General features: G+C 35.8%; 1 protein-coding gene across 2 annotated transcripts in view; it reads right to left on the reverse strand.

Moving 5' to 3' along the window:
• Positions 1 to 17,564, reverse strand: part of SUGT1 (SGT1 homolog, MIS12 kinetochore complex assembly cochaperone) — a 57,053-nt gene that overhangs the window by 35,367 nt on the left and 4,122 nt on the right. Inside the window, exons 3-10 of one of the 2 annotated variants that reach the window (XM_080661359.1) lie at positions 14,128 to 14,218; positions 13,378 to 13,447; positions 12,681 to 12,751; positions 10,869 to 10,922; positions 6,950 to 6,966; positions 4,721 to 4,755; positions 2,837 to 2,933; positions 1,978 to 2,085 (exon numbers count right to left, since the gene is read on the reverse strand). In XM_080661359.1, the coding sequence (XP_080517485.1) occupies positions 1,978 to 2,085; positions 2,837 to 2,933; positions 4,721 to 4,755; positions 6,950 to 6,966; positions 10,869 to 10,922; positions 12,681 to 12,751; positions 13,378 to 13,447; positions 14,128 to 14,218 (543 nt within the window). Of the gene's footprint in view, positions 1 to 1,977; positions 2,086 to 2,836; positions 2,934 to 4,720; positions 4,756 to 6,949; positions 6,967 to 10,860; positions 10,923 to 12,680; positions 12,752 to 13,377; positions 13,448 to 14,127; positions 14,219 to 17,564 lie in introns of both variants that reach the window. The other variant, XM_080661360.1, reaches the window with a different exon arrangement.

The raw sequence follows: 17,564 nt of genomic DNA on the forward strand, positions 1-17,564 counted from the left end.
GTTCAGTTTTTCAGTGTCTGGTAAGTTAATGTTCAAGAAAAAATGTTAATTTTTATTAAAATATTCTATCATTTTATGTTAATGATTACTCGTTTATTTCAGCCCTTTGTATTCAGCATGACTCTATCGAAATAAACCTACATTTCTATGAAAATTGAAGCTTTTTTTTTTTTTTTTTTTTTTTTTTTTGTAGCCCACATAAACTTAAACCTTGCTTATTTGGTCCGTGCTAGCCTTTGAGTTTGACAAGTTTGTTCTACACTATGTGGATGGATGCGGCCAGTAAGACTAAGATTTCATCCCTTTCCCCATCCCAGGTTGGGACAACTAGTCAATGTAAAAAAAAAATATATATATATATATATATATTTCATCCCTTTTCTGACTTTCTATGGTCCAAGCAACTCTGTTTCCTCTCTCCCCAATAATCATACAGCTTTGTACTTTGTAATCTTCAGATAAACAAGTAGGCAAATCATTTTTAACTAGATGCAAAAAAAAGCGCTTTACTTTGTACTTCCTGTTCCAACCCTCTGCAGGTGTACTATTCTTTCTGCAGGCCCAGTTACCTCTCTTCATGTCATAGGCTGACCCTAATTCTACTCTATGATAGAAAAGTCACATGTTCTTAGAACTTAACACTCAATAATTAACAACACAATATATTGTAGGATGTGTATAAAGAAGGTGTAGTAATGAAAAAAACTCTATTATATCATTTATTCTCATTAATTTATATACCTTCATACAATTTTATAGATAAAAGAAATATAGAGCTCATTTAGTCCACATCCCTCATTTTTATAGATGAAAATTTAGTTCTCTAGTCATTTTGTGACTAGGTTAAATTACAGGACAAGCAAAGAACCAGTCAGATTTTTTTAATTTTCAGTTCATTATTTTTCCAACTAAATTATACTACATCTACAGCTTTTGACTGATATTTAAAGTATCTGCTGAATTTTAATTCCATTGAATATTTTACTTATTTTTAAAAATATAAAAATATCTGAGCTATACACACAAACTGCTATTTAAACTGTTCATTAATCCCTCATATCAAAGTAATATAAAATTTAGTTGAACTAAAAAATAAACAAAAGAGCAGATTCATCTTTATAGTAGTTTATATTTTTAACTGTATAAGGTAGGGTGAGAAAAGTATTTGTATATCAAAACAAGTTCAAGAAGAGTCATTGTCAGTATCAAATTGAAACAGAGGCTATTATCTTTTTTTAAAAACGTTTTATTGAGAAGTATTACACGTATCTTAATAAGTATACAGATACCACTGAAATTAAGTAGAATTTTATGCTCTAATAGAGGCCCAGTGCACGAAATTCATGAACGGGTAGGGTCCCTACACCTGGCCGGCGATCAGGGCCGATTGGGGCCTTCTGGCTGCTGGCCAGGGCCTCCCTTCACTCTGCACTGCCCCGTTTGGTCAGTGAACATCATAGCGAGTGACCAAACTCGCAGTCAAACTCCTGAGGGGACACTTTGCATATTAGGCTTTTATATATAGAGATAGACTGTCCTAGAATTTAGAGAGGGGAAAATTGTTAATCAAACATTATGGTTACTGCCCCAGCCAGTGTGGTTCAGTGGATAGAGCATCAACTCACACATGGAAGGGTCTCTGGTTCGATTCCTGGTCAAGGGCAAAACATACCTGGATTGCAGGTTCGATCCCCAGCCCCAGTTGGGCATGTGCAAGAAGCAACCAATCTATGATGTTTCTCTCCCTCTCCCTCCCTCTTTCCCTTTCACCCTCTAAAAATCAATGGAAAAAATATCCTCAGTTGAAGATTAACAAACAAACAAACAAACAAACACAAATTATCATTATTTACCTGTCCCTTTTAGAGATATGTAGCTGAAAGGATTTATAAGCTTATAATCACATGAGTAATTAGTTAATCAATGTTTCTATGTTTTAAAAATATTACTACTGACAACCCTTTTCAATTTTCTTACCTTTGTTGAAAGTACTTTAAACATGCTCTGTTCTGGTATTATAGAATGAAGAAGTCTCAGATTCAAATTGTAATCCTCTTCAGCAGGAAGTTTCACCAAAGCAGACAACTAATGAACACAAAATTAGCAGCACATTTTATAAATTTATATAATGAAGGGTAAAATACTTAAACTAAATACAATTACAGAACTTCAATACGTTGCAGAATATTTTAAACACAGATTTATGAACCTCAAAATAATCCATTTTTAAAACCTGGTATCCTTCACATCGATTCTCACATACACAATTAAGTTAAATAGCGGAAAATAATACTTCAAAACACATACTTAATATTTAAATCTCAAGGAAACAGAAGATAGTGAGCATAATGACACAGTACTAAAGAAAATATTCATATGCAAAATATCTACTTCTACCACTAATCTATCATAAAGTTTTCTACTAAATGCTGAGAAACCAAGATATTAGAAGTCATATTCATTTAATATAGTTAGTAAATTCTAAGATGTATAAATTACACAATAAATAGACCTTTCTTCATGAAGTATATACCACACAAATATAAACAAATCACATCTTATAAACATCTTTTATATTTGTCAATCAAGTTCTGCTTTGAATTAAAAATCTGAAGAACGTACATCTAACTATAACTTACCGTATACATACTCTTATCTCAAAACTTAAAATTATGCAAATTGAAAGCAATACTTTAGATTTCCATCAGCATTTTTCACATAACCTCAGAAAGAAATGACATATCTGATAAACTGCTATACATTACTCTGCAACATACTATATTTGCAAATAAAAGTATTTACTCTCAACATAAAAAACAGTTCAAAGACTAATGACCTCTTTTTCTGAAAATTCCACATTTACATCATTCTTCTGAACATTCTTGATCATAAGTGTAATGATTACTTGAGATTCTGTTTGATACCAGTCATACCTATTAAAAAAGAAAGAAGAAACTTAAAACAAATTCTAATTTTCTTATTGTTGCTTATGTTTTGTTAAGATAAAAACTACAATGTGATAAGCAATAGCTCCACCTTAAGGAACAAACTAGCACAGCAACTGAAGATACACAAATAATTTTAGGAAACTAATTTCCTACGATCTGTAGTGATAGAACAGTACAGACGGTAATGTATAGGATGCCCCAAACCTTTCCACTGGATTTAAATACTTACATGATTTTCGGGGTTTTCACTTATATGTTTAATTGTGTTGTGCTTAAGCTAATGTTAAAAAAATTTATTCCAAACAGCTAACAGTTATTATACACCATCAATAGTTTCACACTCTCATTCCAAAATAATACAAAAAGAAACACTTCTAATCCCAATTTTACAGATGAACAGATACAAGCTCAGAAAGGTGAAGCAATCAGTCAGTGGCAGTTGTAACACTGGACCCAGGTCAGCTTCAATGATCTCTTAACTGAAGCTGGGAACAAAGAGCCCTGAGCACAGGGAAGCAAAAGCAAATGAGCTAAAATTAAAATAATTTAAAGTTTAACTCATCCCGCCAAGCATAACATTAAATACATTATCTTTTTTCAATCTCAAGGTATGTGGGAAAACTAATGTGCCTAGAGATTCTTCGTAACTTTCCCACTGAAAGCTCTAAAAATAAAAGAATCCTCACATTCAAATTAAACTAGATTATAAACTCCTTGAGGACAAAGCTATTTATCTATTGTGCCACTATTATTTTCCCAGGACCAAGCACAGTGCCTGGTACACAGTGTACTTATTAAATCAATGCTGGACTATTTTATGCTCCAAAAATCATAATTATTTGATGTTTATGTATCCTACCCCTGCTGCTGCCACCAAAGTTCCTTGTATACTCGGTACTTGGAGAATCATCCTCTTTCTCCCCACAAAGAACATGAATTAGCCCTGGCCGATGGTTCAGCTGGTTGAAGCGTCATCCCATGCAAAGGTTGTAGGTTCGATCCGCAGTCCTGGCACATACCTAGGTTGTGGGTTCAATCCCAGTCAGGATGCGTATGGGAAGCAACCGATCAATGTTTCTCTCCTACACTGATGTTTCTCTCTCTCTCTTTCTCTATCAAATCAATAAACATATCCTTGGGTAAGGTTTAAAAAAAATTTTTAATAAAAAAAAAGAATATGAATAAATTATTTTAACATTTCCAAGCCATTTCAGGTAATGAACTTTAAGCGTCTCAGTTTCCCTCTGAAATTCAGTGAGGATGAAAAGCTCCAAATCAATTCCTTGTGTTTCTGTTACAATCCTAAGAATACAAGTTGTACACATGGCTAATAAATAATTTAAAATAAATTCAAATACTTGTTAGATGCTTATTCATTATTGTAATCAACAACAGTTATTTTCAACTCATAAAAAATTTACTCCAAATATAAAAGGCAGGTCAAGTTACAATTCTATCAAGCCTACTATCAACTTATTTACCTGTGTATTAATAACTTAGTTGGAAGAGGCTCTCCTTCATATATGGAAAGGTGACATAACACAAAACAAATTTAAAGCAGACAAATGATCTGAATTTAACCTTAATTTAAGTACTAATACTAATCAGTAAACACCCTTAGAATTAGTTTTTCCAGGCTATGATTTTTATAATATGATTTTAAGAAACACTTAAAATCACAGGGTAAGGACTTGCTTATTATTAAACAACAGGTTTTTTTTTCTCCTTAGGCATATTTATCATGCATTGTTTTATGAAAAAGAAACACTTACTTGATTTTTGACTGAGGAGTCCTCTGGGATACAGACTGAGGCAAGTTGAAAGAGAAAAGATTTTTCCAAGTTAGCTTAGCAACCATATATCAAATGTACATATTATTAATTTACCTAGTGCTATAGTTTGATATGGAATAAACTACATGAGGACTTCCTTCCAAGAAAAAGCCTGGTACCATAATTATTAAATAACAGTAGGCTTCACACAAAAATTAGAATAATTCAGCATTTTTTAATTTTATGAGTTTCAATTTTAAGAAAATATTTTTCTTTTAAAATAAAATTTTAAAAAGCATACAAAAACAACTTTATAAAGGTATGATTGGAAAAGGTTACATATAAAATGTCAAGTTCCAAGACTAAGTAACTCTCTAAACTGAAAATAGTAACATTAAAAAAATTTTTTTTAGCCCTAGGCTGGTTTGGCTCAGTGGATAGAGTGCCGGCTTTCAGACTGAAGGGTCACTGGTTCAATTTCAGACAGGGGCACATGCAAGGTTGTGGGCTAGATCCCCAGTAGATGGCGTGCAAGAGGCAACCAATCAATGATTCTCTCTCATCATTGATGTTTCTATCTCTCTCTCCTCCCTTTCTCTCTGAATTCAATAAAAAAATATTTTTAAAAATTTATTTTAGGCATAACAATGGCAACACTGCTCTGGAACATATGAAGCAACACTTACATGGTGCCCTCCAGATAATATCTTACTCCATTTATGGCGTCTCTACAACAAACATCCTACCTTGCCCATCAAGAAACAAAGTGAACCTTGACCAATCCATACTTCCCTAAACTATGTATGTGCCAGTTAAGACTTTGTAAAATCGAAAGAACTTGCCCTGTGTTATAGGGGGCCTCTAAGTTGTCCCTAAATAAAAAGATTCATCTTAGTACCAACATAAAACTAGACTGAACTATAGCAGTAATAACATGCACTGTGACTAAGCTGTTTGTGTTACTAGACAGTCTGTTATTCATATTCCACTGTGTTGTTTTCAGACACAATCCCAATTCCAAATATTGTAAGACCTGGACAAAAATACTAATAGGTGAAGAAAGCCAACTTTTAAACAGCTCCTTCAATCCATTCCCTACCTACTCATCACCCCTAGGAATATGAACAAGCCTAGAGACGTAAGAATAGCCAGATATCACTCACTTTTGGTGATGTTCAAAAACCTAGTCACTACATATGCACATAACTGGCCTGATGCCCACAATAGCCTGCCTGAGGAGATTAGCTCTATGAGGCCCCAGTATACACATGAAGAAAGCTCAGAGGGTAAGTGACTTTCTCAATGTCACAGTGTAATTCTAGAAGACAGAAATGTAAATCTTCCTTTATGGATGAAAAAGAAATACCCTAAAAGGTTAAGTAATTGCCTATGAAGAGTTAGGACTACACTACACACATATCTCCTAACTCCTTGTCATTTTATTTCTTGACTAAATACGTAGACAATCACTCCTAAAAACCATTAGCCATAATTTAACTATGGTTTTATATATAAACCTAAGTTGGTTAAAATAAAAATTGAACCACTCCACCATAATTTTTAATAACAGAAAAAACTTGAATATTTTCATGTCCAAAACAACTACATAAAGAGATAAACATTTCCAAATTTTAATCTTTGTGTTTTAGCATACCATAAGCCCTGTAAGTACAGAAATTATCTAACCTAAATTGTTGCTTTTCAGCAGAGAAAACAAATAATCATCCTGACCATACTAAAATATACCAAATCAACTAGAACCACACTAAATTCCTTAAAAGAGCCCAATTATTTTCATGACTATAAACTCCTACATTGCCCTGGCTGGTGTGGCTCAGTTGGCTGAGTGTCGTCCCATGTACCTAGAGGTCATGGGTTTAATTCCCATACAGGGCAATGTTCGGGTTGCAGGCTCAATCCCTTGTAGGGGGCATGCAGAAAGCAGCTGATCCATGTTTCCCTCTCTCTTCCCCTTCCTCCTTCCCTACCTCCTCCCTCCTTCTCTCAAATATCTCTAAAATCGATAAAAACAATTAAAAAAAAAAAAAAAAAACAACTTCTATTGTTTTTTCACCAATGTTATTTCAGTTACTAAATGAACAAGTATTTAAATTGTATTGCTTAATATTTAACTGAGAGAATGATCATTCTGATCTTTATCCTGTCTCAAATATGCACGGCAATAATGTAATTAAGTAAAAACATGAAAGATAAAAACTTTGGACTTACCGCTGTTGATTGTAACTCTATTAAAAACATAAAAAAGAAACATTTTCAGATAACTGCATTTATAGGTAAAGTTATGTGCATGATTTCTACATTCTAAATTTTAAAAAGTGGTTTAATTTTGCATCCTGGTTTAATTTTAATTCCTTAGTAATTGCGTACCAGTGATACCACTGCAACACAAATTCATCCACATCTCCTTTCAACTTAACAAACTCAGAATACCTTTGGAAGAATTCCAGTCAAGATGGCAGTGTAGGTAAACGCAGTACTCACCTACTCCCACAACCACATCAAAATTACAACTACAGAACCACCATCATTCAGAACCGCCTGAAATCTGGCTGAATGGAAATCCTACACCTGGGGAATTAAAGCAGCAGCTACATACAGACTGGCAGGAGTGGACATGACAAACTGGTTAGTCCCACAACTACATGTAGCAGACAAAAATTGGGAGGGATATCTCAGCTGCAGAGGTTCCTTCCTGAGGAGCAAAGGGTCCCAGCCCCACACCAGGACCCCCAGCCCAGAGTTCCAGTGCCAGGAAGAGAAGTTCTCATAACTTCTGGCTGAAAAAAACTAGAAGGAATTGACACTTGAGGGAGATGAGGGCTGCTGGAGCCCCATGTAGTTCCTCTTAAAGGGCCTGTGCACAATTACTGGGACTCACTCCCTCTAAGCTCCAGGGCAGCATCTTGAAAGGCCTCACAGCACCAGAGACTTACAGGAAGGAACTGAATTGCCTGGCAAGATGGAGGGGGGCGGGGAGGGAGCATCTATCTCCCAGACCGAACTGTTGGCAGAAGCCATTATTCCTTTGATGAGCCCTTCCCTCACAGATCTGGCAAGCAGGGACCACATCTGAGAATCCATCAACCTGGTTCTCACTGTTTGCCCCCCACTGATAATTCTCTGAGGCCCTTCCCACCCAACTTTCTGGCCCACCCTAGCTGTTTCCATTGACTTTTCCATATGAATGACCTGTCTTTGCTCATGTTTCAGATTTTCCTAAAATCTCTCAAACAAGCAGCATCTTACCTCAGTGAGCCCCATACCTCTTGCTAAGTGGTGCCAAGCCCAGAACTAGCAGTAGCCAACTTGACCTCACCTGGGCACCTCCAAACAAAGCACAAGTAGCAATATCTGGGTATCACTTTGTAGCTCATACCAGGTGACCCCAGACAGAACACAGGTGGTGGTTAACCTTAGCCTGAACCTCCTGGAGGCCCCAGAGCCAGTACACCCACTGAATAGCTTCAGACCACGTTGCAGCACTACCACCCAACCACCTCCAGAAGCGAAACACCCAAGGGAGGGACTGTGCAGGCATCAGAGACCCACTGAATTAAGTCCTGTGGGGTGGGCCCCTGCACAGCTGATCCTCCACCATGATCGAGGTCGCAGCCAGCCCTAGCAGCTGATCGGCCTGGGGGTAAATCCCTCCCATTGACATGTCAACAGCAATCAGACTCAACTACAAGAGGAAGGTCTATAGTGCCCATATGGTGGGTGCACCTCGAGTGCCCAACTTGGGTGATCAGGGAGGCTGTTCCACTGGACTCTACAGAAAACCTACTATGTTAGCTCACTCTACAAAGCTAGAGAGATGCAGCAGCTCTACCTAATATATGGAAACAAACACAGGGAGGTTGCCAAAATGAGACAAAGAAACATATCCTAAACGAAAGAAAAGATCAGAATGCCAGAAAAAGAACTAAACAAAATGGAGACAAGCAATCTACTAAATGCAGAATCCAAACACTCCTTATAAGGATGCTCAATGAACTTAGGGGAAGAGGAGATGAATTTAGTGAGAGCTTCAACAAACAGATAGAAAACATAAAAGTGGAGATAGAAAATATAAAAAAACAACAACTGTAAGAAATGAAAAATACATTACAGGAAATCAACAGTGGAGTAGATTAAGCTGAGGAACATATCAGATTTGGATGATAAGAAAGCAAAAAATAATCGGAACAGCAAAAGGAAAAAAGTATTTTAAAAAATGAAGATACTGTAAGGAGTCTCTGGGAGAGCTTCAAGCATACCAATGTTCACATCATAGAGGTGCCAAATTGAAAAGAGACACTAAGAAATTGAAAACGTATTTGAAAAAATAATGACAGAAAACGTCGCTAACTTGGTGAAGGAAATAGACATACAAGTCCAGGAAGCAAAGAGAGTCCCAAACAAGATGAACCCAAAGAAGCCCACACTAAGACACAAAATTAAAATGCAAAATGTTAAAGACAAACAGAAAATCTTAAAAGCAGCAAGAGAAAAGCAGTTAGTTAACTACAAGGGAGCTCCCATAAGACTGTTAGCTAATTTCTCAACAGAAACATTGCAGGCCAGGAGGGATTGGAAAGAAACATTCAAAGTGATGAAAAACAGGGACCTAGAACCAAGATTACTCTACCCAGCAAAGCTATCATTTAGAATCTATGGACAGATAAAGAGCTTCCCAGACAAGAAAAAGCTAAAGGAATTCAACACCACCAAACCAGTATTACAAGAAATGTTAAAGGGTCTTCTTTAAGAAGAAAAAGAAAAAAAGATAAAAATATGAACAATAAAATGGCAATTAATCAACAATCATCTATCAACCATTCAATCTAAAAAACAAAACAAGCAGAACAGAAACAGATTCATAAATATAGAGAACATTTTGATGGTTGCCAGATTAGAGGGTTAGGTGGCATTGGGCAGATGGGTGAAAAGGGTGAATAGATTACGAAGTACAAATTAGTTGTTACAGAATAGTCATAGGGATATAAAGTATAGACTACAGAATGTAATCAATAATACTCTAATAACTATGCACGGTGTCAGATGGATGCAAGATTTATTGGGATAATCATCTAGTAAGTTATGTAATGTCTAATCACTGAGGTGTACAACTGAAACTAATATAACAATGTATGTCTACTATAATTGAAAATTTTTTTAATGATTAAAAAAATAGCTTTAGCAAAAACCAGCTTCTCAGATGCTCCTTGGGAGAGTAGGAGTCAAATGACCTGGGTATTGTCAGGGACATACTGAAGGGAATGAGGAGAGAACCTGCTCACAGAAACAGGGCCCAAATTGTGTGGGTGCATGACACCCCCCAGGAGGATGCAACCCACCACCAAAGAGAGAAGGGTCTAGCACTTTACAGGTTATACCTATTTTTTAAGTTGAATACTGGGGTAGGTCAGACAATCACTGAAACCTGAACCTTGAAAACATTATGCTAAGTGTAAGGAGCCAGTCACAAAAGACCATATACTGTATGATTCCACTTATATGAAACTAGAGGCCTGGTGCACAAAATTCCTGCACGGGTGGGGTCCCTAGGCCTGGATGGCAATCAGGGCCAATCGGGGCCTTCCAGCTGCTGGCGAGGGCCTTCCTTCATTCTGCACCACCCTCTGGTGGCCAGCGCATGTCATAGCGAGCGGTCAAACTCCCGAGGGGACACTTTGCATATTAGCCTTATATGTACATAGATTTATATATATAGATGTCCAGAATTGGCAAAGCCATAGAGACAGAAAATATATTAGTGCTTTCTTAAGGCTGGGGAGCAATAGGGTTAGGAGACAATGGAGAAGGAAGAGTGCTAAAGGTTTATGGGGTTTCTTTAGAGGGTGATGAAATGTTCTAAAATTGATTATGGTGATGGTTGCACAATTTTTTTTGATGGTTGCACAATTCTGTGAATATACTAAAAACCATTTAATTTTACATTTTAAATGGGTAAGTTTTATAGAATATGAATTCTATTTCAATAAAGCTGTTATAAATTTTTTTTGAAAGAATACCTTTGGAAGTTCCTATCTAAGTTATAAAGTAAAAAACAAATTTGATTAAATAAAAAATGTTGACCATTTACTTCTTTTTAAATTGAAAGACCATGAGAAACCTACATACTTACCATTCTGAGCTTCTTGACACCTTTTAATCCAGACAATAAAATCAGCATCTGCACCTAGAAAGAGCAAACTGACTGTAAAATCACTCATCTGCAAATCTAACATATAATTCAAGAAATACTTATTGACTACCTACTATGTTCCAAACAGTGCTCTAGGCCCTGAGGATTCAGCAGTGAATTAAACAGACAAAAATACCTATCCTAACAGAGCTTGCAGCAATCCTAATGTTATAGCTATAAATATACCAACAGGCTTAATATTGGGCTGTTCATCCTGAAGAATTCTAATTTTTTTAAATTTAATTTTAACCAGTCAACCTTACCATTTCCCAGATATAACCTACATTTTCCCTCACCCCTCTCCTCTTAAAGAAGCTTCTTTCTCTCTCACAAAGCAAAATCAGACCAAAAGGAGATTCCTAACGTGTTAGGATGGGGTGGAGGCTTAATAACCAGCAGCTGGAATGTGCTCTAGAAGCCTTTCTCAACCCCAGTTTGCTCTCCAGTATGTACATTGAACCTGCCTGTGTCCACCACAGAGAGAGAAAGAAACTTGAAAGGTGCCAAAGTGACTATTGGTTCTGCTAATAACAAAGTAGCTGGCACCCAGTAATAGATGAAATGAAGTCTATTGCTTGAGTGATGGGTGTACAAAGTGTGGTGTTCTGTTATCATATTCTTCATAAGAAATCGATCAAGTCTTTTTAATAAGTGAAACTACAAAGCACAAATATTATTTCTACCTTCTACAGGCTGTGTATTTATCATATCATTGCTGCTTTTACTATCTATTACTATTATTTTAGGTTATATGTGTTATTTGGTATGATTTGGTAGGTTATTTTTTGGGATTGGGAATACTCAAAATTTTTTGCATATGTATCAATGACTAGAGGCCCAGTGCACAAAATACATGCACTGGTAGGTTCCCTAGCAGCTAGCGGCTGCCAGCTGGGGCCTCCCTCCCTTCCCCCGGCTGGCCCCACCCCATGATCAAACTCCTGGAGGATCCCCCTGATTGAGGGGACAATTTGCATACTACGCTTTTATTATATAGGATAATTACTTCTTCACTTTACACCATTTTGGCTTATAAAAAGTTTCATAGGGATGGTTCTACTTTCAAATGGCAGGGAAAACCTGCATTTCTCCCATAAAGATGACCTTAGCCCTGGTCAGTGTGGCTCAGTTGGTTGGGCATTGTCCTGTGTACCTAAAGAGTGCTGGTTGGATTCCCAGTCAGGACATATGCCCAGGTTTTGGGTTCAAGCACCAGTAGGAATGTGCAGGAGGCAGGCTATCGTATGTTTCGCTCTCACATCTATGTGTTTGTTTTTTCTCTTCCTTCCTCTCACTCTCTAAAAATATAAATTTTTTAAAAAATTTTTTAAAAACATGAAATACAACACTCTCAAAGCTCCATGTTTCTTCCGTGGCCTGTATCACAATTTACTTAAACTAACACTTCACTTCTCAATCTTTGTTGTAAGATTTCCTATATCATTAATCTGAATAACACTTAAAATAAATAGACCTCTGAACATCAAAACGAATTAAACTTTCACTTGTCCATTAGGAAAAAATAGTTTCTAATGGTAAAGTTTATCAGGGATTTAAATACTAAAGAAAGGCCTATTTAATCACTATTTAAGTAAACCCAAATTCTGCAATCAACACAAAATACCACTAAAAGGAAAAATAATGGAATTGGGTTTCTATAATTGAGATTACACTAACAAAATTCAGCTACAGTATTTAAAAAACAAGAGAAATAAATGGATTAACTTATTAACATATAATTCCAATACTTACTATCTAATTTCTGTCCTTCTGTAAATGTTTCCAAAGCAGCAGCATAGTTTTTTTTATGGTATTCACATATCCTGTATGAACATATTAAAAACAAATGCCACACACACATGAGATTATGAAAAACAGCATTCTTTCTTAAATATATCCTAGTATTGTTTTCTAAAATAATCTATGTAACTTCTAATTCCCACTAACATCCAATTTTAGAATCCATATCAGAAGGAATTTCTTGATTTTAATTGTATACACTTGCTTATTCCAAAACATAGTTATAAAAAGGAATTAAAGAAGTTTCTTAATTAAAGAAAAGTCCCATCAACAGAAGCAAGCTGGGATACAAAAATAATACACAGATACAAAGTTTTCATAGCACTAAATGTAGCCTCGTGTCCAGCTTGGTTGAAGAATAAATGTTCTCTAGTCAAAGGCAGTAAATTCCAAATAATGAACAGTTTAATCTATACCTTGCAGTTACTTCAATCATCACTATTTTAAAATATACTAAGTATACATCTCCTATCACATACTGTTAATACAATAATAGTAACATAAATTATATTTAAAATTGAATCCTATCTCAGCTATACAATGTATGAATACAGAATTCACGATTTATATAAAGCTTACCACTAATTCATTCAACAATTTAAACACCTATCTATTGTCCAGATCCAAAAAAAGAATAGTTATTGCATACCCTTTTCTCATCATAGCAGTGGGATTATTTGGATTAAGTTCAAGAGATTTCTTTGCATCAGCAACAGCATCTATATATATTTAAAAAAATGTTTTTTAGTCAGCTTTTTACAGATCCTAACAAATATTACACATAAAATTTGAATCATGTTTAGGTTTTTAAGTTGGTAAAATGGACAAGTGGTTTTAAATTAGGAAAAGCTAATTCAAGATATAATCCAATAAATATTACCCTCATATCTTCCTATTAGCCTAGTATTTAACTTCCTTTTTAAAACTCTCAGTCAGTGAATAAAGCTGTGTGTTACAAAGCTCACCTAATTTTCTCATTAACATCATTCATGCAATTTGACTCAAGGTATTTAATTTCTGCCTACCCAGATTTTCTATGCAGCCTAACTAAAGTTAAACAAGTAATAAAGAAATACATTCCTTATAAAAATGCAAATAAGAACATTTCATTTAAATACTCCGTAAAACAGTAAATATGATGCTAATCTGTTAGCATATCCATTAACCACAAATGAAATCTGTATAAATTCTCTACCCACTGAAGGAGGGATATCCATAAAACTTAAATGGGTATTGCTTAACATAATGTTTGTCACATTTCAGCTACTTTACCTTGTATGAAAGACCAATTTAAAAATCCTCATAGATAATCTCTATTTTACTTGGACTCATTGTATCATGGGCAAATTTTATAAGTAACACTTAAAGAAGAAACAATATATTTTGTAAGAAAAGTTACCACAGTAATTCCCAAGAAGGATGTGACAATAAGCTCTTTGACAATAATGTTGTGCATCATCTGGTTTCTGTTCCAAAGCCTTAGTCAGCTCCTACAAGCACAAACATATTGAGTGTAAGTAATCTGTTTTTTAAAAGTCACTAAATTCTAATCAAATATGATTTTTAATCAAATAAACTATTGCCATAAGCTATTTGGAGCAAAGATAACAGAAACAAGCCAGAGCTTTTCTTTGCAAGAGGATCAATATCTACCCCTCCCACAGTTCCTGGCTTACAGTAGAAACTCAATAAATGGTAATTATCACCTCATTTATTCTGAAGAGTTTAGCTAATATACACTGACCATCATAGATTTTTCTCCTAATGTGGAGAAGACTCAAAATCATACAGAATTTGAACTGCTTAGAAAATATGAAGCTGTCCAATAAAATAAAATAAAAAGAGCCCTGGCCAGGTGACTCATTTGGTTGGAGCAAAGTCAATGTGTGGCTATTGAAATAGTTTAACTAGAATGGAATACGGGTTCCATTCCCAGTCAGGGCACATACCTAGGTTTTGGGTTCAATCCCTGGTCAGAGAGTGTATGGTAGGCAATGATCGATGTTTCTCTCACATTGTTATTTATTTTCTCTCTCTCCCTTCCTCACTCTCTAAAATCAATAAAAACATATCCTCAGGTGAGGAGTAAAAGAAAAAAAACACTGAAAGTTAAATCTAGAGTTCAGGAAGATTAACAGAATCAATAAATGCACAATTAAGTTTAGCTGGCTCTCTACTATCCTCCTAAGAAATTACAGTATTCAGTTGAAAGTCTAGATATAATACCTCACATTACCAAGTGACCAAGAGTTGATACTAGAGAGATTAAAATTTTTGTCATCTTGAGCATTCAATATATCAGTAGTAGCTGGAAAAATAATGATGGGAAGTATAGTATGATTAGTGAGGCCAAAAACAAATGAAGGCAAACAGGAACAATGTGATTCTCTGCCCACTACTCACACACCCTAGGAATTTGGTAGTCTTCTTAAAAGTTAAACTATTTCAGTAAACACACACTGACTTTGCTTTAACCTAATAGTGTGATGATTTTCACAAAACAATAAATCCCATACCTGGTAATCATATCCTTAAAATCAAATATACCTAAAATCCAAACCGTTTTTATCATTTTCATCCTTACTGCCCTGATCCAAGCAGTAACGAATATCAGATCCTTTTACTGGGTCTCTTATCAAAACTCTCAATGTGTTTCCAGCTAACCCAGAGCAAAAGCCTGAGTCCTTCCAATGACCTAAAAAGCCATTCTTGATATGACTCTCTGTTATCTCTCTGATGTCATCTCTTACTACTCTTCCACTCGGCTCTTCCAATCTAGCCCAATGGCTCCTTGCTCTTCATACACCAGCAGGACTCTGCACCTGCTGCTCCCTCTCACTAGAATGCTCTTTCCCCAGATGTGCACATATTCATTCCCTCACTTCCTAGTTAGTGGCAAGACTATGCCAAAGTCAGGATTCAAATCCAAGTCTGATTCCAATTTGGATTTTAACCTCTAAAGGCACTGCCTCTTGGCAATGTTCCTTTACTCTAAGTTTTCTTTCACATGCCATCTGATCTATGTATTATGTTTTCTAATACTTTGAAATTCCTAAGTTAAATAATACCATCATGCACTAAACTTTCAATTTTGAAAACAGCTGATAGCTTCTTACTGACCTACTGCAAACCTCTCCTCAGCAAAGCAGACATACCACAGGTCCAAAAGGCTGTTACAGATCATATCATCAATTCAAAAACTATTTCTAAACACACATTATGTAACAAAGATAGACCAGACATTGCAGGTACAAAGAAATTAAGCATACACTAACTGAAATAGAAAAGAAATTACAGGGATTCAACAGTAGAATAGAGGATTCTGAGAATCAAATCAACGATTTGGAATATAAGGCAGCAAAAAAAACCCAATCAGAAGAGCAAAAAGAAAAAAAAAAGAAAAAAATATGAAGATAATTTAAGGAGCCTCCAACAACTTTAAGCTTACCAACATTCGCATTATGGGGGTGCCAAAAGGAGAAAAGAGAGAGCAAGAAATTGAAAACCTATTTGAAAGAATAATGACAGAAAACTTCCCCTACCTGGTGAAAGAAATAGACTTACAAGTCCAGGAAGCACAGAGTCTCAGACAAAAGGATCCCAAAGAGGCCCACACCAAGACACATCATAATTAAAATGCCACAGGTTAAAGACAAAGAGAGAATATTAAAAGCAGCAAGAAAAAAGCAGTTAGTTACCTACAAGGGAGGTAACCCATACGACTGTCAGCTAATTTCTCAACAGAAACTATGCAGCCAGAAGAGAGTGGCAAGAAATATTCAAAGTGATGAATAGCAAGAACCTACAACCAAGATTACTATACCCAGCAAAGCTATCATTCAGAATTGAAGGTCAGATAAAGAGCTTCACAGATAAGAAAAAGCTAAAAGAATTCATCACCACCAAACCGGTATTATATGAAATGTTGAAGGGAGGGGGAGGGAGAAGAGGAGGAGGAAGGAGGGGGGAAGAGCAGGGGAGGGAGAGGAAGAGGAGGAGAAGAAAAAGATAAAAAATATGGCCAAAACCGGTATGGCTCAGTGGATAGAGCGTCGGCCTGCGGACTCAAGGGTCCCGGGTTCGATTCCAGTCAAGGGCATGTACATTGGTTGCGGGCACATCCCTGGTGGGAGGTGTGCAGGAGGCAGCTGATCGATGTTTCTCTCTCATCGATGTTTCTAGCTCTCTATCCCTCTCCCTTCCTCTCTGTAAAATATCAATAAAATATATTTTAAAAATTTTAAAAAAAGAACAATAAAATGGCAATAAATACATATCTATCAACAATTGAATCTATAAATCAAAATAAATGAACAAGAAATCTAATGAACAAAATAAACTGGTGAATAAAATAGAATAGAGACATGGCAACATGGGCCAAACTGACAAATATCAGAGGGAAGGTGAGGGGAGTAGAGGAGGAAGAAGAGATTAACCGAAGATCTTAAGTGCATACATGCATTACACAGACAATAGGTTGGTGAAGACCTGGGACAGGGCAGGAACTGGATGGAGGGGGGCAATGGGGGACAAATGGGGGCCATCTCAACAATGAGAGTATTTTTTTAATGAAAAAATAAATTAAAATAGAGGACTATTAAAAAATGCAATGTCACCCAATAAATTAAATTAAAAAAATAAAATAAAATGCTACTCACAGGTAAACATTTGTTAAGATTAAAAGCAAAAGCAGTCTTGCTCAGACTCACTGAAAGTTTGAAGGCCTTTAGCTCTGGGTATCCCAATTTGATTCCATTTTCTCTTTTCTTCCAGCCACAGCTAATCCCCATTCGTGGATGATAAACAATAACAACCCTTCTCTCTTCCTAAGCTATG

This window comes from Plecotus auritus, assembly GCF_963455305.1.
Source record: "Plecotus auritus genome assembly, chromosome: 3".
Classification (NCBI taxonomy): domain Eukaryota; kingdom Metazoa; phylum Chordata; class Mammalia; order Chiroptera; family Vespertilionidae; genus Plecotus; species Plecotus auritus.